We start from the raw sequence: 24,823 nt of genomic DNA on the forward strand, positions 1-24,823 counted from the left end.
TGGTAAATTTATTCCCCTTGTTGTAGTCGTCAATAAGTCTTAAGTTATTCCATGTGGTTCTCTCTATGAAGCTAAAAAGTTGGAATGTCGAGAAGTGGACAAAACAAACCGCGGTATCACCGGGACGACCTAGCATAAAATACCTAGGTACAAATATGTACATACCATGTACCCCACCTGTCGTTTTGCGTCATTAGCGCCACAAACATAGCCCACCTTCCGACAGGTGATGACTTGAGAGCTCCCGCCACATTTGGAGGCTGCCATACTTATTAACTTTGCCGTCGCTAGGACATACCTAGGTATTCTCAACAATATTCTCGTATGTTACCTACGAATACATAGCCACTATACGACAAGATATACAACTCAAGCGCAAGTCACATACCCTGTAGTGTGTGCTATTACTACGACTCTTCCTACTTGAGGAAAACCGCACAGTCCGAGCTATACGCTAAAAATCGACCAATACCAACAAGATGACGGCTCTACCTTGTGAGTATGCCTATCTATTGCACTCGGTTGAAGTCGCTTAGGGAATATAAAATTGCTAAATTATACTCTTTTTCTTAATTATAGATGCTGTAGATGCGGAAAGGTACAATTCTCTATAATTATTCCCCCGCTTTGACTTGCCAGCTAAATTTTATTCGGATAGCCCGCTGAAGGATGCGGAACTCCAAACGTTGCGCGCACAATATGAGAAGGAGGGCGAGATGGCCGGTATCCAAACAAAATTCAACTATGCATGGGTACGTCCATATATGCCTTTTCGCAAGAGCTACCTCGCAGTATACTCATTATCTTCTGTAGGGCCTAATCAAGTCGAATACTCGAAGCGATCAACAGCTAGGTGTACGTCTCCTCTCGGACATATTTCGAGTGTCGCCCGACCGCCGACGTGAATGTCTCTACTACTTAGCACTAGCCAACTTCAAGCTTGGAAACTATGGGGAGGCAAGACGCTATAATGATTTGTTGCTGGATAAGGAACCTGCCAATCATCAGGCGGCAGACCTGCGCAGATTGATCGATGACAAGGTAACAAAAGAGGGCCTGATGGGTGTTGCGATCATAAGCGGTGTCGCTATTGCGGCTGGCGTGGTTGGTGGAATCCTATTCCGCGGCAAGAGGCGGTAGAAGCTTGGCGGAAGCCTCCATAGGGAAAGCTTGATAACATGATAGATCACCGTAAGAGGTTGTTAATACGGTTGTATTGAACTGATGGCGTTGTAACGGCTGGTGTCCGGGAGCCATATCCCTATCAATACATGTTATGGTAGTCTGCCTAAGACGTAGGTGTAATCCTAGACTGTCGAGGCAAGGGAACGGTTTTACTGAAGCACTGGTGTTTGGGATCTAGCATCGTGGCATTATGCTACAGTACAAGTATGTCGATTTATATATAAATCACTCAGCTCTATTTTTTATTAGTGTCAAATTCATCGCCCTTACAAAGAGGAATTGGTGGTTTGCGTAGTGTTGATGTTGATGATATCCAGACGACCTCGCGTGACCTTCTCTTCAACAGAATGTAAACAACTGTAAAGGTTTATAATTAGAAATTATCTACCTACACTTGCACTTGACTCACTAACAACCAATTATTTACAAGTAAGAGGTCTAAATAAATCAGTACAATATTTTAAGCAAACAACCTTGAATTCTGAAGATATATGTCGGAAGAGTCTGGGTATGTACCTAGGTACCTACGTACTAAGGGCAGTGTGTCCATGCACGTTTCTAAGGTTACATAATCAAACTCACGTAAAATGTGGCTATTTAGTACCTAGGTACCCCGTGTGAGGACATCACCTCACTTGCCCCGCGGTACGTGTGTAGTACTTAGGTACATGTAGGTGTAGGTGAACATTAAACTTTAGGTAAAATATCCACCTGTAAATGACGAAAGGAACCGGCCAACTGACCGTTGCTAACTAGTCACTTCAAACCTTAGTTTTAAGCTTCTCGAAGGCGCATTATTTAACACCAAGCGCCATTAAAGCACAAAGACCATTTCGACTAGTAATATAAATAATAACCACTTCCGACCATTGGATGATTACCACGGAAGCTAGAGCAAGGAGACGCTTGGGGATTCTGGCAGGATAACCCTTGGTACACATGGACTTCAGATCTCTGACCTTCTAGACTTCCTCGTGGCAAAACAAATATTCAAGCTTCCTTTTTCCAATATCTCTTGGAAGTTCTCTTTGCCGTCAAACTGCCAACATACACAGGTTCGATACTACTTGTGTGATCTTCCGTGACATCCGCTGACGTATTCATAGCTGATGCTTGACTCCGAGGTGCGCCACAGTTGATACCTTACAATACGACTCATCCAAATTGTTCAGCTGCTAACTGATGTATAACAGCTGTCGCGAGCCTACCTTTGATATATTTCCTACTGTTGCACTTCGTACACAAACTCTGGGTCTAAAATCTGCCTTGCCAGGTATATGATCAACCTAACGTTGCGGCTTGCATGCAATCTGCCATATCGGACCTCAAACACCCCACGTCAGCCTCATCCAACCTCACCTATTCAACCGACTTCATTACTCTAGTCGCCACTCGCCTAACCAACCTAAGCCCTTTTTGTCCGGACGCGATAGCCTCAAAGGATCCAGAATCGTCAAGCGATCGATACGTCTATTCTACCATTTGATTTGTCATTCTGGCGTTCCGAGCCCTTCGAGCAGCAGGCCTAGCTATTGGCCTGGGAGTCACTGCCCTTGTCGCCTATCAACAGTCTAGACAGGGCCAGATGGCGTCTAGGAACCACCATTTAGACGCGACGGGCGATCGCGAGGTAGTCTTCTGCCACGGCTGCGATAACGAGTGGTACCGAGATCAACGCCCGAATACTTTAGAATGCCCCCGGTGCCACGGCGATATCACAGAGATAGTATGTTGGTTTGAAACATTATGTCTGAGCATCCTACTAATTAGCGAGCAGGTTTCACCTGAAAGCGATCCTCGTAACCTAGACGATAACGATTCGCTACCTGGTTTCGGCCAGCACCGCCGCTTTCATCACCCTCACTTCGATTCCGATGAAGATCCCGACGAGGATGACATTGAGGAACACCTACTTCGTGGTCCTGGGGGCTTTTATGGCCACCGATCTATATTGCGGTCCCCCGATAGCCAAGGCCTTAGAACCGCCCCCCGAACGGCTCCCGAGAATCCCGACCAGATCATGCGCAGATTCACGGAACTAATATCAGATCTAGGAGGAAACCCCTCGGTTGGTCGGTCCGGTCCAGACACACTATTCGGAGGCAGTCAAGCCCCGCGAGTTACCCTTCAAAGGTTTTCTGGACCCGGCTTCACTGGTGGTGTTAGTAGTGTTACCTTTACGTCTAGTTCCGCACGGGCTCGCCCCGATCCTGGCCATGGACCCGGATTAGGCCCTGAAGATCCGTTTCAAAGGTAAGGTTTCCTTTCCTAATATTCAGCCTAGAGTATTCCAGGGTTTATATTACATTTATATAGCATATTTATTTTGGGACTTGCTAATATATATGACAGAGTCTTTGGGAATATAATGGGAGACCTAGGTCCTCCTTCCATGGGTCGCGACTCTCCAAATGGTTCAAATCAAGCTGGTAGAGAGGGCAATCCCCGCCAGCCAGCAGATCTTTCGTTAGCTCTCAGTCAGCTAATAGCGAGCCTCATAAATCCTCACACGGTCCATGGCGATGCGGTTTATTCTCAGGAGGCACTAGATCGCATCATCACGAGTCTCATGGAGGCAAACCCGCAGTCAAATGCGCCAGCACCTGCTTCGGAGGAGGCTATTGCAAATCTACCAAAGAAGAAGTTAGACGAGGAGATGCTAGGGCCTGAATTGAAAGGCGAATGCACCATATGTATCGACGGGGTGAAAGTGGGGGATGAAGCCGTTGTGCTACCGTGTAAACACTGGTTTCACGAACAGTGCGTCGTCTTATGGTTGAAACAACACAACACATGTCCTATCTGCCGCGCGTCTATCGATGGCGAGGCTGCTGGCCGTCCCGTCACTGAGGCCTCAGATGCACAGCCTGGTCCGTCCGGTACTTCGTCTCAGCACCGAAGACGGGATGGTGCTCCGCCGACAAGTCGCCTGAGATCTGATCAGACTAATTCTTCAAGCCGGGCGCAAACATTTAGACGAGACTCGAACTCGCCCCCGACGCACTCTGGAACAGCTTCAGCCAGGGTTAGAAGCCCTTCTCCTTCCAGCCGTCGTTCAGCGCAAAGCGATAGGACACGTGACGGAAGAGGTTCTATCAGCGGCCCATTTAATTGGATCAGAGATCAATTCAGAGGAGACAGACGCTAGTCAATATATACTTGATCGGTCCTTTCAGCCTTTCGGAGTTTTTTACTGCGTTCGGAATGAAGCATTTTGACATTGTTTGGTGATATTCCAAAACACAACAGCGCAGGTTTGGCGAGGATCATGGGTATCCTATATTTGATGGAGCTCCACGAAAAGGCTACGACCTTATGAATCATGTGGCCAGACTCTTTTACCATAGGAACGGCGCGTCCATTGGGTTAGATCTGGGTTTAGGGGTCGCCTAGACCACATTCCAGTATCTTTGCGCGGACCCTCTTCGATGGATCATTTCTTTTAGGGGCTTTCTAATTGCCCAGGCCGATGGATAATGAAGATTACTTGAGAATTGTGAAGTATACAGGCCTAGTAAGGAGGTTTGGGACGAGACTATTGTCCACACGACCTTCGGGGTAGCAAAAGTGGATTAGGGACCTTCACTGAGTTAATAGATCTCCACGCGTTCATGAGTATTAATTCTGCGATGAACTAACGCAACACACAAGTCTGCATTGAAAAGTGTTTGTCCACTTTAGTAATTAAATATGACATGATCATTTTCGTAGCTTGGTATTCTATATTGTGTATCTATAGAATTAGTTTGCCTACATTTTCCTTTGGCAAATTATTAATTAATCAACCTAGGCGGTTCCTCCATAATACTTCCGAGACCTTTCAGAGGCTATAATGTGAAATATCTAAAACACCGAAAGGCGAAATCATCTAAGAAGGTGTTAAACAACATAATGGAATTGATTCTTCACACAATGGAGTTGTCGAGTCTCTAAGTCTTGTGTATAATGGATGAATCTTTTATTCATAGTGTGCAAACAGCATTGTTCTATAATGTCGGAATCAATCAAGGCTTAGCGCGTTTCAGCGCGAGAAGCGTCTTTCATCCATTGTTTTCGATATTTCTATATCTGGTCTGCACTTCGCCCCGGGGTCGCCAGATGTTTTTACGGTCCAGGCAGACGATGAGTAGTGAGCGGTCATCATGCTGCGAGCTACGAAGAGTCTGCCTTCTCTGTATATATTATCGACTACCTCGTATATATTATCGACTACCTCGTATATATTATCGACTACCTCGTATATATTATCGACTACCTCGTATATATGGGACGGGTTTCGTTGATTTTGGGTTTTACTAGGTAAATGGAGGATATACTAGGTATGGCGCAAGCGGAGTTCTAATATCTACATCGAACGTATACGATTAATAAGGAGGAGCGAATGTACGAGGTACTCTAGACGTCCCCACACGATATGGATGCGTATAAGGTATTTAAGTGTGTAGATATCTCGGGGAGTATACACACGCCTACTGGACGTTAACGAAATTAAACGAATTCATCATCATCACCAAGAACAAAGAAAACCTTACAACTATCTAAGTAACAAAAGGACTAGAGCAGTTTGGAAACCTATTTTTATTTTATTTTCTACGGATTTTTCTAAACTTGGCTTGGTAAGTTAATGCAGTACCAGCTGATTATACTCACCAGAAAGCCAGAACAATAACAAAAGAGGGCAAGATAAAGGACAAGGAACAATGCCTTGCATATCCATGGGAATAGGTTTGCATAAGAGTCTAGCTCCTAAACCCTAACTCATCTCTCAGTACTCACCCAACGACTTCTAATAGCAACGTATCAAGGTCTGTTGGTGGCTAATATCACAGAATCGCACGTCATGTCTTCGAGTATCTTACCAACGGGCGTAGAGATACAATAGCGAGCCAGGTTAGGGTTACAGGTCGATTTACTAAATTCTGAGACGATCTCCTAAACGTTTCTTAGGATGTCGAAACGAGTTTTACATAATTAGGAGATCGCCTCTTAGGACCGCCTTGGCGCGATAACGTACGATAACGTACGATATTACCTTGTCATAGTCGAGGATGAGTACATAGAGAATAGTTCCAGGTACGTGCTCACCTTTCCACCGAGACAAAGTTGTCTCGAACTTACGACCGGCACAACTGCCGGTACGGATAAGCGACCTGCCGAACGATAATCGGCGTAAAGGTATCGAGGATAATATCAAAGTCAGGACTATTACCGGTCGGGTTGGTACTAGTGTAGAAGACCCCATCATATCCCAGGAAGTAGTACTTATCGCGTATGTACATGATGCGAGCCAGCAGCTCCGGACGAAGATCCCATTGGCCGCGGGTTATATGTACGCCGTCGCGCTCGGCGAGCTCGTACAGGATCCGGGAGGAAACCCTCTCGCCGTTCTGCAGCGCCAGCGTCACCCGCTGGCGGATCTCCTGCACGGGGAGGCTCCGGCCTTGGCTGCGTGTGAATCGCTCTCGCTGTAGCCGTAGTTCCTGTCGTCGTCGGTAGCGCGCGGCTTCCCGGCGCTCGAACTCCCGCCGGGTCATGCCCGTGCGCAAGCCCATCATTCTAGCGATGAAGGCGAGGGTTGCGTGGCCGATGCCGTTTTGGAAGGGGCGTCGAGACCGGGTCGAGTTGGATCGGGATCGAGAATGAGATCGAGACATGATTGTGAATAAAAAAGCAAGGGGTCTCAGTAAGTTTTTTTTTCTTTTCGTACAAGTGTACTTTCTAGTTTGGCGTTGGGGATAACTAGGGGTATTGTTGATAGGAGTATGCTATCTTGGTATGATGCCGAAAATAAAACTCCATGGAAGGGAATCTGCCCACGTATATATAGATGAAGGAAACGTAACAGGTACATTACCGTTATTCCAGAAACTGGAGATTGTTTTTGGAGGAGAGGATTGGTTGCTAACATGGTGGGTGTTCTTTAACTTCAACTGTGGTAGTGGATAATGGTGTTGTGAGGAGGTTGATATACGATGGAAGAGGACAAACGGGTTGTTTGGGAACAACCTTCTGTACGCTGTGTATACACCGTTGAGATTTCCTCTGTTTTTCACACCGTACCTTTCTTAGGCAAGGATGAACTGGTATCTAGTTCTTTAAGACGGCATTTTCTATTTCATTCATAAGGTATGCCTATATATACCTAGGTACCAAACAATAGGGGGAGGGTATGTATTATGGAGGATGGTTTGGTTCAAGTCAAGTCAGGGAGAGTTTTATATACTACGGAAGGTATATACTCGCACATAGGGCGGCAATAGAAAACTATAACTATCAGGGAGCATTATGTTCCATTACCATAACGAGGAGGTATATTTACAGCTACAGTCTAATCATAACCACCATCGGCACAGCAAGGTTATGGCATTGGTTTACTTTCTTGTACTACGAGGCTAGGAAGAAAGAGTCAATATTATGCAGCCTTAATAAGAGCCCATATAACAGTTATTCGAAGCCTACCCAGGTAGACACTTAATCAACAATTATTGAGTACTTTAGCCGTTACTACCCTCCCTCTAAAAGAGAAGGATAAAGCCTTACCTTTGAGACTTTACTCGGGTTTGACTCTAAAACCTGTCTTTCTCGGTTTCGAGTCCAACGCTCGATGGGGGTGGGGTGAGACTGCTTTCCGGTAAGAAGAGTTTCCTAGCGAATACTGCGTCTCAACCTTTTATGAGGTTTTATATATAATAATATATGAGTTTTAAACTCTTTGATACTAATATGCAATCATATGGCAAATACACTGTTCACTTGGGAAGGAGTCTTCTATCTTTGGTAAAAAATGTCAATTCATATCAAATGGAAAATAATTAGGTGTGTTTTCCTCCAAGAATTACGACATGGGGTATTACTCCAAACTGGTTCATCCTAAGTGAAAATATCTGCCCTCGGCAAGTAACCAGTATCGTGGGGTTGTTGTGGACATACCAACTCCCTCACTTCTTAGACGACTTAGTGGTGATACTTTGTGCGAGACTGGTTGAGGCGCTGGTGCTTCCACTTTCCTTCCGCAGTATCTTTGGCCCAGCGGAAGTGGTTGTAGTAGAGGCTGCTGTGCTGGATACTGGCTTCCATCCGTCCTTTTCTAACTTCCATCCCTTAGACGAATCGTCACCTGCCATTATCTTGGTAGATGAGTTATGCTGAAGGGGGAGATGGTCCGATATGGTAGATGATGTTCGTTGGGGGATGGTTTGTGAGGTTGTTGCGAAGGTGATATTCCAGAAGTTAGGGGCTAGGTTAGAGGCCTACCTAAATGTTTATATAGAACTCCGTGTGAAGCAATATTCATGATTCAGCTATTCAGGAGGCCTTTAGTGAGATAACTTATATTACAACAAACTTCATTTCTGAATAAATTGAATGGAGTAGCTACTCTTTAATTACAAAGTCACAGATATATCTATAGACTACATCGTGACTTTTCATGAGACGAGCCTAAAAAGTATGGAATTAACTTCGTTATTTCTCAAGGAACTTTAAATATAGGCTATAGAGGCCAGTGAATATACATACCAAGAGCATCCTTTGTTATGCCTCACCGAGAATACTGATAAAACTTGGAAGAATAAATCGAAGTATCAAGCAACATTAAATCTTAGTTTGGTTTATCTAGTGAATAGGGCCTAAGTCAACAAGGGAGAGTGATCCCCTGGAAATATCTATACTATAGACATTACTGACATAGATATTGAAGTATGTACATTACCACAGCCTTTTAGTATATGCCCATAATAAAGAAAAGGGGTAAATACAAGCCATAACGTGGCTGTGCCAGTATGTGATGACTAATCAAAGAACTACCCCTATTCTTGGAACCCAACTTTTGGGGTCTTCCATATTGGGTCATGCTTCCAGCTTGCAGGGACTGCATATAATACAATCAATATGGTAGTATTGCATATTACCCTGGACGGTCCGTATCCCCTATTTCTTGATTCTCGACTGTATGATCCATCCCAACGATAAATTGATTAGGCAATATATCCCCGTATGATGAAGAATAATTCTATAAATACGCGTATCGTATTAACCTACACGTATAGTATATAAAAAAAAAGCCTCTCGGAAGACCGGCAGAGATGAAGATAATAAACTCATACATATAGAAGTACCTAGCTGGTTAAGATTGATTGTGTAAGCTGGTGCTAGTGACGATGTGTCCATGTAGCAGCCCACTTGCTGCCTCCAATCAGTCTCGAACATTTCTGTCAGATATCATGAATAAGTGCGTCGCCTCGACCTTCTCGTCGAACTCACCAAGCCGCCATGCTGCACTCCAGCTTTATATTACTGCTTGATGATACCCCCGTAAGCAACCGCCTGGGGATCAGCCAATGCGCGCGTTTTTCTCGGTCGAATTCGAGCGTCTAGAAAGATGCAGGAAGCACCACGCAATGCAAGTCTTGTTCGTCTTACTCTTGCTTGAGCACGATTTAATATTAAAGTTGGCATTGCTGGCGTAATCCGAGGGTGGAGGTTGAGATAGTCTCCAACGCCGCCCACTCGGAAGCCCAACCAGAATGCACGTACGGTCAGCAGGGAAGGCCGGGTTGCATCAGCATTGACGTCTAAGCCTTGGCCCTGCCCCCCGGAGTCGATCGATCGCGGAAGCCTAGCCTTGTCGGATACCAGCGATAGTAGTGCTCACGGTTAATCTGAGCGGACTACCCCGGACTAAGGGGGGGGTGAAACAGTTCGTCGCGGCCCAACGAGGGATTTCACATCCCTCCCAACTTGATACCAACACCTTGGACCGGCCTCGACTGTCAAAATGTGAATGGTTCATTCGTAGGTCTTCTTACTTGCATGTTCTTGGGCAGGGATCGCTATTAAGCTTCCGATGGATCGTTCTACTACCCGATGTGCTGGGAGTTGATATCTTTAGGTTACCCTGATGCATCATCCTGCAGCCGCACACCAATGATCGCGGTAGGTTGAGAAGAACCGTTCGCCCGCACCAACGGCATACTATAATCGTAGTCTTCATTTAAAGCAGATGTTGGTATACGAAGTGAGCTGTCACTCTTGACATGATTGGATGTTGTTCTCTAAGAATCATCCTTGAGCTATTCGCAAGTGTTACAAATAAGGACCCTGAATTGTATCAGAAGATATTACTATACCTACTTCTAAATCACGGTCCCGAGATGGCTCTGTTGGAAACCCCGTTCCGAACTTCAAGCTGGATCTTGCATGATGTAGTTGGATTCTCTTGGACATGGCTCCTATGAAGTTTCCCCCTAGTTGTCTGCTTGAACTTCTATAATAATTCAATTGGTACCTTAGATAGTCTACCTATTGGTTAACTTAGATTAAGGCATCTAAACAAGACGAGTGAAATACTCCGAGCCGAGTCAAGCAGGTAGAGCTCGAACACTGATGAGCAATGAGACACTTTCTTCTAGCTCTGACTATTGGGTTGATATGCTGCCTCTTAATACTCGGCGACTTTAATAAGCTTATGTAAAGGTATCTGACTGTCTAACGATTGATAGAATTATCCTAGTTAGCATATTCCAACTATAGCACCAGTCGTCCGTCCTATGCTCCATAGCCGCGCACTAGGTTGTCTTAGGGTAAAGATCAGGCTTGATAGGTCAATAGTTCTTTCACGCTTTCCGAATGTTAACAGTTTCATGATCATGATCATCGTGACCACCTCATTAGAATGTTAAGGCGCAGAGAATCATAATGAAGCCACCTTGTAAGAGTTGTCTTGCCCCAGAATCTATAGAACCGGCAAACTATTCCAGATCTTGCTAACGTCTTACCTTCACATTTTTCATCGGGGCCCGAACGGCCGAGCATACCAGCTAGACACATTCACCGCTGTCGTGGCAAAAGCGTATAGATGGAGCCATCGCTGTCTCACACACCCTCTTCATTACCAATCCCTTCCAAACTAGGACGACGCCTAGCAGCTCGAAATATTCGGTATTTATTAGAGGCGTTATCGTATGGTCTTGAATCATGACTGCATCAATACTGGAAGCACAATATGGTTACACAGCGGTGGAATTTGGCGTTGAGGGTCGTCTATAGGACGTGGAAATTTCAAGTTGTACATAACAGGGCGCCATGGCGGTGAAATATCGGAGCTGAAGCTCTATGGAGAACTCTCAGGGAGGCGGCGATTCCCATTCAGTGAATTGAGTTACGGCGATCAGACAGACGATGGTGATTCTCGCGAGGTTGGGCTTGGCTAGTAATTGTATGCAGCTCATCCACTTCTCCATGTCGAATATAGAGGCCCCCAACTCCGCACTTAATTGAAGGCGACGTTGTAACTTGGCTGGGGCAACATAATGCGATCGGTCAAAAGCTGCGAAGTTGTTTAGAATTGGCGAACAAACTTTGACTTGGAAGAAAATGTCTTATTCGGCATATAATATCGGTGTTTTGTTTTTAGAACACTGAGTAATGTCTATGCCTTATATTATTCGTCGATGCACTATGTTTAGTCAACCCGACAAATGCAGAGGAGATGCAGAGCCTTGACGCAACTCCAAAATAGGCAGCCCGACTTTACCATGAGGTCGGCTCACTACCAGACCCTCGGGGACGAAGCCATTGGTCCTTAGTGCTTAGTACCTGCGAGGCTAATACGATCTCTATAGCCAGACAAAGTGACGGGATTTGACCAGGCTGACGAGCAAAGCCCGTTAACAAGAATCGAAAGACTCGAGAATAACTCTAGAAAACCGTGCCTGTCAGATTGAGTCGTTCCACATAGTCGTCTGCATACGATTGTACTTCTCTACCCATGACATGCATGACTACTAAGGTAGCAACCAAGTCTCTATGTATCTTAGCTTATAGAATAAGTCGCATAGAATCGGGGATGCAGGTTGGGGGGGCATCTTGGGGGCGTCTTGTAGAAATCTTACTAATTATCTTAATAGAAAAGGTCAGAACTTAAGTCGTGAATCCATGACAAGGCCTGCGCCCTATCACATTACGACGCCCTCCAATAAGTATTGACGTAATCTCGTTCTAGACTGGGTTAGCACGAGGGTAACTGTAACTAGATTCAACCCCCAGGATTGGATGTTGGATTCTGGGGAGGGGGGCCGCCGCCGCCTAGAGTTACCTAACTAGAATATAGTATAGTAAATACTATTGTAAATGAAACGACATCGGTGTTTTGTTGTCGTTGAATATTCTGCCAAGTTCTAATATTAAGTTTACTTTGACGACAAGAAGAATATATCCCCGATCACCGAGTAACAATACCCGAGTAACGATAACTCGGCCGGTGATAACCAAGCGGGTAACACGTAGCATCCTAGTCCTTACCTAGCCTTACCTAGGTATCTTCCGGCTTAGCCGAGGGATACCATATTCCATAAATCACCACATATTACCAAAAGCCATAATGTTTTAGTTCTTGCTCACGATACTAATAAAACGGCGAAGATTTTGGAAAGGCGACCGATAAACCGGCCCATGCTGTCATCCAGTTAGTAGTTAGTAGTTAGTCAGTCGATCAGTCAGTCAGTCAGTCAGTCAGTCAGCGCGAGTTTTCGGCATTTCTAATCGAAGCGGCGTGCCTGCAGGTTCATATCGCCCTCCGACTTTGCGACTTGTCATCCATGATCCATTAAAGATCCCTACCATTTCCACCATTTCCTACTCCGCGGGCTGAACCCCTGTCGACGCGGCACCCATTCGGCACCTAAAGAGCTTAGCTAGACCGCTTGCGGGGAGAATCCGTCAGGTATCCAATTAATGGACTTGTACGAGGTACAGTACCTTCAAGTTACATTCATTAGTGTAATACACCGACATGCGTCAGATTTCGTGAACTCAACTTGTCTACTGCGCTATCACGGTCAGGAGTATCTCACTATTCGATGCAGAGGCTTTTATGCGTACAAGTACGAATAGGCCAAGGCTTATATTTCATGTATGTATAGACCGGTCATGACACGACGTCCCAAGAACTGCAGCAAGTGAGCCAAGGAGCTGGGCGAAGCAAGCCATGTGTTATGTACCTATTCTATGAGTTTGTATCGGTGGTATTATACAGCATAAGGATACAAAGCCTGTAACTATTGTAAGTAATAATTGTAAGTAATAAGATGTATTTAGGTAGCTCACCACAAATACATAAACTTGTTAAGGAGGCGAGGTAAAATACATAATGTATCTTGGGGTATGTGTGTGTGTCAACTGACATATCTAATATGATACATGGAAGTATGATACTCTTTTATTAACCTGTTATTCATCTCTATTCCTTATTATTCCTTATTCCTATAATAGCTTTAAACTACCTACCTAACCTACCTAAGGTAACCTAACTTAACTTAAACTTTACCGTTAAATCGTGCCGAACTCTTCCCAGTCTTTTCCCAAATCGAATTCCCCCAGTCGATCCTCTTCGATCCCCAATTTAATTTTTTAAATTCCTTGAAACAACGGGAACAAAAACCAAAAAAAGTCTTGGCTTCTTCCTTCAATTGTCACTTTGAGTTTCTTTATATCCATCCATTCCCAATTTCCGCCAACACCCCAACCTTGTCTAATCGATCAAGCCTCATTAGACGATCGGCCCTTATTCCCGGATGCGCCACCTGCAGTTCTGTGTTCAGCCTCAATTGAATCCTCCCGGGCAGTTTGCAGCCATTGCAGCATAAGAGAGAGAGAGAGAGAGACAATAGCAACGCGCATGTCGTCATCTCAAGTTCCGACGGATTTGTTGTACGGCAGCGGAGGATACTCTGGAAACTCTGCCAATTCCGCCGTTTCCGCAACCTCTGCTTTATCGCCAATTACAATACTTACACCGGCCTCAGCAAGTACACTCTATACCTCGCCCGATTCGGCAACTCAGTCTTTTTTCGGCCCTAAGTCTGAACCTGAAGATGGCGACGGCACGAGCAGCGGAGGTAGCGTCACCGCCGTACCTCCGTTCTCCGAACCCCTGAAGAAGAAACAGAAGCGCAACAAACCAACGCTATCATGTTATGAATGTGTCGAACGGAAGACGAAGGCAAGTAAATGCTGCAATTCTAGCAATTAAATAAAAAAATAATTTCCCGACGCCACGTTCTGCGTCTAGCCAGTGTTAGACCAAATTGATTTCCTTTTTCCGATTGTTGCGTCAGTATCACGTAGCACTACGGAGAAATAATGCGCATCAAATTATTTAAAACTTTATGCATTTTCTTCTTCTTTTTTATTTCCCATTGACTAGGTCATGTCTCGGGAGGGAAAATGATAACAACGGGAAACTAACGACTAGATTACAAGCCGTTATTGAAACAAATTTCTATAAAAGAGGAGGAATAGCAGTATAACGTCAAATCAATACCTCGGGTTATGGAGGGACTTCGACAAAGCATCAGCATGCGTTGTGTTGGAACCGAAACTAGCGTGACTTAGAAGAATTATCTTTCTACCTTTAGTCGACTGCTATGGTTCTACATCCGCAGCTACTAACATGTCCGGCTTCGAGTTTAGTGCGATCGAGGTAGACCTCACTGTTTAGCTTGTAAGCATACTTACAATCTTCGATCCTCTTACACGATCTTATGTTTACGAGGCCCGTCAGGTATAAAACGACAAACGGAATGCAAATATGCGCACGTGGCAAATCTCCTCGAGTAAGCCGTTACTGTTTAGAAATAGCTTAACTACAGTTGAAAGGAGATAACGCGACTAACAAGTCCCAGAGAGACATCACGGTCGGCCACCAACGGCCGCAGGATGACGAAACCACCGAAGAAGAAGGTGACGATGAGTGGGATGAGACCTTCGATTCCAAATATAGCAGATAGAGGTATTCCCATCAGTCGGATGACATCTCGTGGGTCCGTCGCACTATCAACAGGGCTCGTCTCTAACGTTTCTCTATCCCACCCAACAGCATCCAATGTCTTTGGGGTAGGCTCAGAACATCCTTTCGCCAACTACTGGACTTGCGAGGGCGGGCTCCCCGAGGTCATCGGGGTTCTACCCGACAAGTTGCAGACCGATATCCTCATCAGCCAGTACTACGACTGCGTGGACCCGGTCTATCCTATGATCGATCGCCATACGTTCTATCTCGAGTACGAGCACTTTTGGTCCTTACGAGATTCCGATAAGACCGATGCCGCTTTCGTAGGCTTGCTCTTCACCATGATGGCTCTGGGAACGCAATTCGTGATGACGACGAATCCTAAAGATCGCAAGCAAACTGCCGAGTTCTACGCCTCGGCAGGTAATCAGGCGCTGCGCATGTCCTCTTATTTAAATACGGCTTCGTTACGCTCTGTTCAAGCTATGGTTCTGGTTGGCTATTTCTTGATAAACGACAATCATGCGTCAGATGGTTGGGCTTTTTCAGGCTTGTTATGTACGTGTACCCCTTAAGTGCCTAGCATTTCCCCCTTGCGCTCTTAAAAATAGGGGTCGAGGTCCTCCATTAAGAATGACTAGGAGAACATCACGCTTGTTTAGCACTGTCTATATCTTACAAAGGGTTTAGTTGCACCAGGGTATTACACAGATGGTACAAACGGGGAATTACTAACTCTAAGCGTTACAGTGAGGCAAGCTTATGCGATGGGTCTGCATAGGGACCCGAATATAGGTAGGCCGAGGTAGCTATTAGTAACGGTGCACTCCGAGAAGCTGATTTAAAACTTCTACCAGTGGTCCCTGGCGCAAGCGAATTTGAGAAACAACAACGGCGCAAGCTCTGGCAAGCCGTCCTCGTGCAGGATACCTTTCTAACGGTGCTACTCTCGCTACCCCCCAACGCCACACACACGGATGTAAAAGTCGAGGACTTCGTCGACGACATATCCGGGTTCGGCGAGTCGAACCCGATCGACACGGCGTATATCCGCGGGTCCTGGATGCTAGCAAACCTAGTCCAAGAAACCATCTCCAGCCCGCGCTCTCTCGACGTGCCCATCTGCTCCACGCAGCGGCAGAAGTCGAAACTAGTAGCGGACTTCCGTGCCGTCTACCGCTCGTTCCCCGACGTGTTCCGGTCGTGGGACCAGGAGAGCATCGCGCAACTCGCGTGCACGAACAAGCGCGTGGTGCGGCAGACGCTGTTTCTAAGCAGCAATTACTACCACAACCTCATGCTCGTACACGCCTCCGAGAGCCCCGACGTCCCTGTTAACATCCGCGCGACGCTCGAGGCCGCGCACGAGGCTATCGCGTGTTTCTTCGTACTGTGCACGCTGTTCGACCCCGAGGCGAGGGTGTGGTGGGTTTTTCACCATAGGGCGTTTTTGGAGGCCCTGTGTATAGGGAGTGTGCTGCGCGAGGCGGGGAGAGATCTGGCGACTTCGGATCAGTTCTTGAGGGATCCGCTGTTTGCGAGGGCGAGGGCTGATATAAGTACGTCGTCCCCCTCCCTTCCCCAGATCCAACAATGCATTTTGGTTTCTTGCTGCTCCTATTTTCTATCCTTGAATGCTAACGGGCTTCCTAGCGCGTATGGTCCAGATCATGAAGATGATGGCGGATGGCGAGTGGGGCTCCGATGACGCGAGGACGAGGGTGGCGGTTTTGAGCGAGTTCTTGTAGATATGTATGTAATAAGGTAGGGGGGTAGGAGGTGGTTGTGAAGATTGGTGGTGGAGGGGTGAAACTTGTATATAGACTCTAATGCACATTATGATTATTATACCTGGCTTATAATTGTTTTTTTTTTTTTTTTGCAATAGATCTGGCGTGTTGATGTTTATAGCATATGTTGTTTTCTAAGCAGATATTCAATGATCCTTCTTGACGTGGTGTGTTATGAATTATCATCAGTCGCAAGGGACGTCTCCTAAATGAGTACAATAACTTGTGTTTTAAGGAAGGAGACCTAACTATAGTTTTTAACTAGTTAACATATCTATATGGTTAAGTTGATAGGAGTTAAATTTGGTCTTAACATGATACCCGTATAGTATTTGATTCATCTCGAGGATACCAAAAAGGGGGCTTTGAGCAAAGCAGCTTATGTATCGTTTCACAATGAGGGAGTACCGCTGATTTGTCTTATCTATAGAATACGTATAATATTGCATAGCTGCCAGACAGCTACATCTAGACCTGTTACTATTACCAGGCAAAAAATTTAGAAGCTGTCGTTACTGATATTGGTTAGTTATTTACGAATTCTATTAGTTTCGAAGTCGAGGTGTGAACGTAGATCCTAGAGCTACGGTAACTGAGTCCTGACTCAAGCACTTACTTACCGCCCCCGTACGAATATATAAAAGAATAGCTAGATCCTGTCCTAATTCTAATTAATCAACGATATCACCACTATTCTAAGAACCACATGAATGTCCATCTCATGTATTTACGTTAGTAGTTACCGGTGATGTAATAGACGAGAGAGTTAATAATAAAGGAGAGAGATGGATAAGAAATAAACATACGGCACTAAGGGTTTATTGGACATCATCTGCCCAACTTAATCGGTGTGAGTCCTCAAACTCGTAAAGGGGTATCCGATAGGTATCTAGGATTTGATGCTCGCCTTAAGCACAGTGATATCACTGCTCCTGGAGAAATGAGTCAAGTAATGTAGGAGAATACGAGTCGAATGAATGAACTATGTAGAACTTGATTAACTTAGGTTTCGGTTGGTACTGACAGCGGGAGTTAGTTGGGATATATCTAACGGCCATATCATACCCAGTACATATAGTCTTTAAACCAACAGTAATACACGGCAGGCATGGCTACGTCTACACTCCTTGGGCATCACCCGACAGTTTATCGCACGATCCTAACTTACGTGGATTAATACTGTATTACTACCTAAGACTATTTCCTGCGCATGAAAATAAGATGGGACACTACCAAGTACGGACTTGTTTCCAATAAGGGCTACGTGGTGATCTTGTTGGTAACTCCTTCTTGTACATGGTATGGTTAAATGTTACCCAACGAAGAATTATCCAACCAAGAACCACTTAGAGGCTCTTGACAAGCTTTTTCATGCGAGCCAGCTGACTTTTGTTCTCTGTAACCCCTTGCTAGTCGGTTTGACGGTATAGAGTGGATGGGATTCTGAATTCTCTAGATTGTATACCTGTTATCTTAAGCATACGACTACTATATTTCAAGTCAAGAAATATCTCTCATCGGAGTAGGCTAAGTGTGCGAGGAGTCTTAACGTATGAAGTTATAGAGAGCTTAAAGGGGAATGGTTTGAGAAATGAGATATAATGAAAGGCCTTCAAAGGAGGGCAATCCAAGTCAACTGTTAACTTACTTTAAAATCATATAACCCGATATTTCTAATTATCTGTCTATATCGAGTGCCTTGTTTGAATATTGGAATATCACTTTGAACTTGCAACTATACTAGATATCTCTCTAGGGAAAGGGGGTCTTGACAGCCAATATAACAGCTTCAGGTAGAGGAGGCCCGGAGAGTAATCGAAGAGCTTAATTCATAGGTTGGGCAATGATGATAACATGGAACTACTTGGACACCATAAGAGCCCCAACATCAGTTCCCCTGATCTACTCGGTTATGTATAAGTCGTCACAATCCCAACCCCTCTCTTATGTGCCCATGTACACATGGAACCTACTTAATCGGCACCAACATGCGTAATATACGACGCGAAGAGTAACTAAAACACTCACTTAATCACGTAGTAGCCGGTCTAATTCCTAGTCATCCAAACATAAACCGGACCACCGAGTCACCCGTCGAGCCCTCGTCACCGAGAAAATTGCCCGAACCTCCTTACCAACCGTAGCATCAAGCTGTTGGTAGATATTAAAATCCAAACCAACAGCACAACATCCCATATGCTCCCCGCGCAAGAATCTCGCATTTGCCATCACATCGACGGAACCGATTCCATCAATGGTATCTAGGGACGTCACCGCATTTAATCAATCAATCAATCAATCAGGTAGTCAGTCCGTCAATCCTTACCGCGCCGCACGGACCGGTCCCCATCACCACACCCAGTCTCCCCTCGCGAACTCACATCTCACATCTCGGAACGGCCTCGTAAAGGCAACTTCACCGACGTCCGCAGAGCCCAACTCTACATGTGTCTTCGGTTCGGACAAGCGGATATCGACCTCCAGGAAGAGCGGAAGCCATCAACCACCAAAACCGAACCAGACCGAACCAACACAGCAATTTTGTTTTTTTTCTCGGATCTCTCCTAAATTTAATCCCAGCTGGCTCGAGCGCAACCTCCCTAATACATATACATACATACATGCGTATAGGTATCTGCAATACAAGACCTATAATACGACGTACGGGCCATTTCCATACCAAATGAGGCGAAAAAAAATGAAATGACCGTGATCACATGTGGGTTTTACGCACCGCACCGCACCGCACCGCACCGCAGCACCCCCCAACCTCCTGAGCGCTGAAACTCCGCGAACTCCGAACGCAAGTCCCCCTTAGGTACGCAACCGAATCTCGGTCAACGTCCAGACGGGCCGAATCGGCATCGCGAATCGAAATCGAAATCGAACATTGTACATTACGTACCTGATATGTGACACGGAGATTTCCTTCTTTTCTGCATGAGCTGAGCAAAGTTCCCCCTCTCCATTTCCATGTATGTACATACCTATTTCTTCTCGTATTATCATTATGTAAAATTTCATCTCATCCATTCATCCAATTAATACGGCGCCCGCGTAATGCGGCCGCACCTTGCTCGCCACTAACGGCCCAGCCCTTCCCGTCGTCCCCTTACTTAATTCTGACGGCTCGTGGACAAAGCTTCGATAATTGTGGTTTATCCGCAGATCATCGACGGAACGTGAAACGTCGATAGAATCTAGACAACTCAATCCGAATACAATATCTTACATAGTGTTCATCATCATAGACATCATAACCATGTGTAGTACAGTTTAACTAGTTAGATATATTATTAGGCTTCTCGTAGTCTTTGTGTACCAAGGATTTTCAGCCCCCCATAACTGCCGTGTCACCTTTATTCTCCGAAAAACCCCAGCTGCTCATTATGAAAGAGTGGCCGTAATTCCGGCATTATTTGTTTGACCCGCCCCCTCCAGATGAAGCTGAAAGAGGGCGCATTGATATAGCCTTGTATGCATACATTTTGTTCGCTGCCGTGAGTCCCGTAAAGTCGTGAAAGGCGCAGGTAGGCACCATAGTAGAGTGATCCCAAATGTATTCAAACCCCGTCTGGGCTGTTGATGTTAAATATCAAAACTTTCCCCTATATCCAACTCCAAGCACATTTTAAGACTCAAAATATGTGCATGCTTTTTTATCTGTCCGCACCCCACACGAGTAAATAGAAAACTATATATAATTTTCAAGATGGCATCTCATAATTTAGGGGGAAGTATATAGTCCTGTCGCAATAGCATCCAATAAAGCCGTCATTCTCTGTAAGCCAACTCCGTCGCGATGCTGCATGCGAGCAAACAATTTTGAATGGTTGAGATGTGGTTTGTATATACGTAAACGACGGTGGTAGGTAATAGTAGTAGGGAGACTGCTTAATGCGCATGAAGAATAACAAAGCAAAGGGACCTCGTCATTCTAAGACGTGGGTCCATCTATTTGCTCTGTCGGTTTGGAGATCGGCTGGTAGTCGTCCATATCCTGTACCCCTTCGTCCTCCACTTCAATAACATTTTGCTTGACAACTTCTTGCTTAGGAGATGTCTTTAATGCCGGCGCGCCCATACTCTTCCGCATCGTTGTGGGGCGATAACTCCGGGACTGGATGGGCCAGGGCGAGGCTAGCTCGGGAGTGTTTTCCTTTTCAGAACGTGCTAGTTCCTTGTCGGCAGCCTCCCTCGTCAACGCAAGGCGCGCTTTAATCTTCTCGATCTCTTCGGCGCAGTCACCGTCTCGAAGAAATTGATGTGCTCCTTGTTCACACATACCCTGGACGAACTCGAGGCCTTTGTCCAGCTCCTCCCAGATATCGCCCCTATCCTGGAATGCGCCTAGTCCGCCATTAAGACCTGATCGGGTCACCCGCGCACTCACCCTACCGGCAACCACGTTTCGTGGTCCCATCTGTCGAGTACTTTTGAAGCGGAGCTTAATATCTTCCGCCGACTCTTCCTTAGCTTGTAGGGCTGTGGCGTCGGCGGCGATGGCGATGAGATTATCCCTGGGCTTCAGTTCACCATTCCCACTACCCGGTCTGTCCTCCTCCTCGTCATCATCGGGCATCTCAATCTCGGCTAAACGTCTGATGCGGGCCACTTTGGCAGCCATCTTGGCTTTACGCATGGCATTGCGCTGCATCGACACGAACTTGACTAACTCCTCAAAGAATGACTGTACGTAGCTGTCGTAGTATACGATGATCATATTCCGTGACCTGTAATTTTGGATAGTGTTCTCGGTGCTCATCATAGATTCGGTCTTCGGCTTCTTCCGAACAACGGCGCGCGCTCGTCGCTGTGCCGTTGCCATGACCTCGTTGGTCTGACGTTGAAGGGAGGTGTTCGATCGCGGCTCACTCACGGGACTCGAGGGTACCTCAGCACCGCTGTTTAGCTGTCGAGTTTCATTCGGGGCTAGGGGAGGTGGCGTCGAGACGCGTATCGTGTCTAGTATCTGGCCGGGTGCGCCTTCATCCCTCGGTCTTAGGGATTCTGTTGATCCCTTATTCCTAATAGATCGAGCTGATGACTTGGGTTGGTTCTCAGGTAGCATAGCCAGATCCTGCTGGCGCTGATCGATTTGTCCATTGAGCTCCTCGAGGCGTTTAAGCCAGTCGGGAATGTTAGTAATTAGGGCTTTCAAGGAATCTGTCGCCATTCTGGATAGATATCAATGTAAATATGTTGTATTTTGTTCGAGATTGAAGCTAAGAAGCAGATATGTGACCGTACCCTGACATCAGACTCCTACTTGGGAGGTAGAGGAGTCGGTGAGGAGGTGAACAGGGTAGGTAAAAAGGGAGGCTAGGCGGTTGTTAAGTTGATATGTCACTGGTCATGACATCTAGCCAAGCCCATGCACGATGGGCACCTGAGCTACCTAACGAACTCGACGCTGCAATGCTACAATTTAGACCTGAGCAGGCCAATTCGATGTCTCGTCTCTCGAATATTAACCAATTAGAATATTGTTTAGTCGATGTAATATAAACGTCACAAAAACTTGATCAATTTCTCTTCGAATCAAGAGAAGGGATGGTTAATTCAGGCGGATATGGCGGGGAGAAAAAGGAAGGAATCGGATCAAGTGGAAACAGAGTTGATATCGAAGGAAGATTATGAGAATTGGCAATTCTGTGGGGTATCGAGATACATATGCTGGTTGGTTTAAAAGCAGTTACGGTACGATTATGTATTTCTGGGCTTGCTTCCTGGGATCCATAATATACATGTACTACCTATATTAAAGGTTGTACCTACCATAATAATATTGTACTATCTTAGCCTGGGGCTTTGCCAGCCGCGGCATGTTAAGTGCCCAAGGAAGCAGGGGACTAATTGTTAGGTAGGCTGGAGTTAATTGTATGGAAGATGTACCTAGGTACATTAGGTACGTACATACTTGATCGGGACTCTACGGCGAACTGAGATAATGTACATTTAGTTAGGTACCTACCTCACGAGGTATGTACATCCTAAACCAGAGCTAGTAGATGCACGACCAGGGCACCTAGCGGTAAAGAACCCTTGTCCACTGGCGCCCGCCTGCAAGTTTTTCTCTTTTAACGGGTTGATCGGCGACTAATTAACGGGCTGCCGTTCTAGTTTATTAAAAAACGACTTTGGCCCTCTCTCGAATATGGACGTTCTCTTATTTTGGACATTCTCTCCTGCCCGTGGTAGTAATTCCTATGGGAGCGGCTGGGGCAGATGCTCACATTCGAGTTACACGAAGTCCGCGAAGGAAGCAAAGCTGTATACGAAGTAGGTATTGCATTTTGCTACTTTTTTCGGCCCTCGGTCAGAAAAGGGAACGTCCACATGGCCGGTGTGGTTTACACGCTTCATACATAGTAGCAAAGTTGAAGGAGGGTATCAACGTGGCCTTATTAGTGATTGACCTATCTGAGTAATGCGAACAGCTTATTCCTCAAGATATGTCTCCATTCCACATATCTCCATGCTAAGAAGTAGATCGGAAGAGACGTTTCTAACTTGAGCTAGCCAAACCTCTCTACATTTCTCACCCGTTACTGATATAAAGCTCGCAAGGTCGTTAGCAGCTTTGGGGGCATACCACTCTACATACAATAATGCGTACGTGCCACATGCAGCACGGTCTTCTTTGCAGATTAGAGGCGGGAGTCACGCATCCGTTACGGGATTTCATGTAAATAATGAGACCATAGTGGAGAAGACAAGAAAATTCCCATATAAAAAAAGTCTTGCGACAAGACTTGGACAGAGACCTTTCGGACCCCATCGGAATACGCCACTGCCAAAGGGGGGATTCTCAGCCTAAGGATAAGCCGGCCGCATCTGCCTTGGATCAAGTTGATCAACAAGTTGCAGTTGACCGTTTGGCGATTGGCGGCAACTCGGCGCCGGCCACCATCGAGTTACTCGTATGGGGTCCGTGACAGGTCGCAAAGGTTTTGCGCTAGCTAACACGATGCATGTCAATGCACATGCGGGACCGTCCTTAGCGGTTGGACACTACTGTAGTAGACGCTGGGGGCGTAATGTGGTATGAGCGTGAGAGAGGACGGGAATAGCCTTGTGTCGTAGTAGTACTGCACATGTAGCTGCGGCGTAAGATGGGGGGTGACCGGAGATACAGTGCCTAAACAGGATATAACAATGAGTTGGCTTGCATCGAGAATATGCTTTCAGAGATCAACGAGACATATCACCTACATTTACTTGTATGATAGGTTGTTTGCCTGCTTGCCTCGGTATTTTGGTAGGATAATGAATGAGATGATGATGTTTCGGTTATAAGGAGATATATATGAAACTAAATATCATCTATGTATTAGACTCGTTCATATCTATCATACTGTACATGTAGATATCTATCCTGAAGATATACTTACATAAATACCTAGCCTTATGTATGTACTTACGATATTTGCATACGTACATACACTACAGCCTCTTACATCACCTGAGTATTCGTCGTCGTATAATATAAATTGTACGGATTAATATCGATGCAATTGCCCAATGTGGTTGGGGAGCCATGCATAGTTGTCTTTGCATACGGATTATACATACATGAATTAAGCGGTGAATATGCACAGTCCATCCTACCGATCGAATTCGTGCCATACATATTCACATTCATATCGGATTGGCTTATGCCTGAAACATGACCTAGCAATACATATAAAGTGCATACGTATGGGATCACTATGTTACCTCTTCGCTGCTTCGCGTCAAACCCCGCTCGAAAATATAAAGCTCTACGTATGTAAGAACACATACACTACATATTCGTGTCATATGGTAGTACGATTCGCCTCATAAGGGGTTTATAAGATATATATCATCATTGAGGCGCTGTGCTCATTAACATTACCTAAGGCAAACCCTGAAAATTTAATAAAACACAACATAAAAGCTTCATAACACACTCAAAAGCAAAGCCCGTTCTATAAAAAAAAAAAAAAAAGCATTCCCCGAATTTAGATCACGATGCTTTTTGCCTGCCGGCCGGCTCGCGGTGGGGGCAATCAGTTATTCGCAAACTGCCAGATAA

General features: G+C 45.6%; 6 protein-coding genes across 6 annotated transcripts; 4 read left to right on the forward strand and 2 right to left on the reverse strand.

The window, feature by feature from the left end:
• The first annotated feature begins 246 nt into the window (after nt 1-246).
• F4817DRAFT_335395 (mitochondrial fission 1 protein) lies at nt 247-1,449 on the forward strand. Its single transcript, XM_049303014.1, has 4 exons — nt 247-495; nt 580-598; nt 659-752; nt 814-1,449. The coding sequence occupies exons 1-4, from the start codon at nt 480-482 to the stop codon at nt 1,138-1,140; spliced, it is 456 nt and encodes a 151-aa protein (XP_049159673.1). The 5' UTR covers nt 247-479; the 3' UTR covers nt 1,141-1,449.
• A 1,108-nt stretch (nt 1,450-2,557) lies between these two features.
• On the forward strand, nt 2,558-4,607 carry F4817DRAFT_87498 (uncharacterized protein). The gene is made up of 3 exons (XM_049307997.1): nt 2,558-2,911; nt 2,963-3,438; nt 3,538-4,607. The coding sequence occupies exons 1-3, from the start codon at nt 2,771-2,773 to the stop codon at nt 4,331-4,333; spliced, it is 1,413 nt and encodes a 470-aa protein (XP_049159674.1). The 5' UTR covers nt 2,558-2,770; the 3' UTR covers nt 4,334-4,607.
• A 1,692-nt stretch (nt 4,608-6,299) lies between these two features.
• On the reverse strand, nt 6,300-6,839 carry F4817DRAFT_315185 (uncharacterized protein; the record flags this gene model as incomplete). The annotated part of the gene is made up of 1 exon (XM_049300503.1): nt 6,300-6,839. The coding sequence occupies one exon, from the start codon at nt 6,837-6,839 to the stop codon at nt 6,300-6,302; it is 540 nt and encodes a 179-aa protein (XP_049159675.1).
• Nucleotides 6,840-13,349: 6,510 nt separating this feature from the next.
• F4817DRAFT_335415 (fungal-specific transcription factor domain-containing protein) lies at nt 13,350-16,829 on the forward strand. Its single transcript, XM_049303015.1, has 8 exons — nt 13,350-14,185; nt 14,656-14,686; nt 14,747-14,798; nt 14,868-15,001; nt 15,062-15,532; nt 15,725-15,769; nt 15,832-16,533; nt 16,628-16,829. Exons 1-8 carry the CDS (start codon nt 13,862-13,864, stop codon nt 16,720-16,722), a joined length of 1,854 nt encoding a protein of 617 aa, XP_049159676.1. The 5' UTR covers nt 13,350-13,861; the 3' UTR covers nt 16,723-16,829.
• Nucleotides 16,830-20,249: 3,420 nt separating this feature from the next.
• On the reverse strand, nt 20,250-22,211 carry F4817DRAFT_87597 (uncharacterized protein). The gene is made up of 2 exons (XM_049307998.1): nt 22,015-22,211; nt 20,250-21,941 (listed from the first exon to the last, which is right to left on the reverse strand). Exons 1-2 carry the CDS (start codon nt 22,020-22,022, stop codon nt 20,702-20,704), a joined length of 1,248 nt encoding a protein of 415 aa, XP_049159677.1. The 5' UTR covers nt 22,023-22,211; the 3' UTR covers nt 20,250-20,701.
• Nucleotides 22,212-22,766: 555 nt separating this feature from the next.
• On the forward strand, nt 22,767-24,234 carry F4817DRAFT_335422 (uncharacterized protein). The gene is made up of 3 exons (XM_049303016.1): nt 22,767-23,046; nt 23,287-23,452; nt 23,506-24,234. Exons 1-3 carry the CDS (start codon nt 22,922-22,924, stop codon nt 23,728-23,730), a joined length of 516 nt encoding a protein of 171 aa, XP_049159678.1. The 5' UTR covers nt 22,767-22,921; the 3' UTR covers nt 23,731-24,234.
• The last annotated feature ends 589 nt before the right edge of the window (nt 24,235-24,823 follow it).

Source organism: Daldinia loculata (genome assembly GCF_022478755.1).
Source record: "Daldinia loculata strain CBS 113971 unplaced genomic scaffold F4817scaffold_20, whole genome shotgun sequence".
Classification (NCBI taxonomy): Eukaryota; Fungi; Ascomycota; class Sordariomycetes; order Xylariales; family Hypoxylaceae; genus Daldinia; species Daldinia loculata.

Excerpts from the sequence above, each read along its gene's own strand:
- F4817DRAFT_335422 (XM_049303016.1), top strand. The coding sequence starts at position 22,922 with ATGGACGTTCTCTTATTTTGGACATTCTCTCCTGCCCGTGGTAGTAAT. Across the intron at positions 23,047-23,286 it reads GAAGCAAAGCTGTATACGAA|CCAAACCTCTCTACATTTCT; the intron begins GTAGGTATTGCA and ends AACTTGAGCTAG. Across the intron at positions 23,453-23,505 it reads CATCCGTTACGGGATTTCAT|TCTTGCGACAAGACTTGGAC; the intron begins GTAAATAATGAG and ends ATATAAAAAAAG.
- F4817DRAFT_335415 (XM_049303015.1), top strand. The coding sequence starts at position 13,862 with ATGTCGTCATCTCAAGTTCCGACGGATTTGTTGTACGGCAGCGGAGGA. Across the intron at positions 14,799-14,867 it reads CACGTGGCAAATCTCCTCGA|AGAGACATCACGGTCGGCCA; the intron begins GTAAGCCGTTAC and ends AACAAGTCCCAG. Across the intron at positions 15,002-15,061 it reads CATCAGTCGGATGACATCTC|CATCCAATGTCTTTGGGGTA; the intron begins GTGGGTCCGTCG and ends CCCACCCAACAG.
- F4817DRAFT_335395 (XM_049303014.1), top strand. Across the intron at positions 753-813 it reads CAAAATTCAACTATGCATGG|GGCCTAATCAAGTCGAATAC; the intron begins GTACGTCCATAT and ends TATCTTCTGTAG.
- F4817DRAFT_87498 (XM_049307997.1), top strand. The coding sequence starts at position 2,771 with ATGGCGTCTAGGAACCACCATTTAGACGCGACGGGCGATCGCGAGGTA. Across the intron at positions 2,912-2,962 it reads ACGGCGATATCACAGAGATA|GTTTCACCTGAAAGCGATCC; the intron begins GTATGTTGGTTT and ends ATTAGCGAGCAG. Across the intron at positions 3,439-3,537 it reads CCTGAAGATCCGTTTCAAAG|AGTCTTTGGGAATATAATGG; the intron begins GTAAGGTTTCCT and ends TATATATGACAG.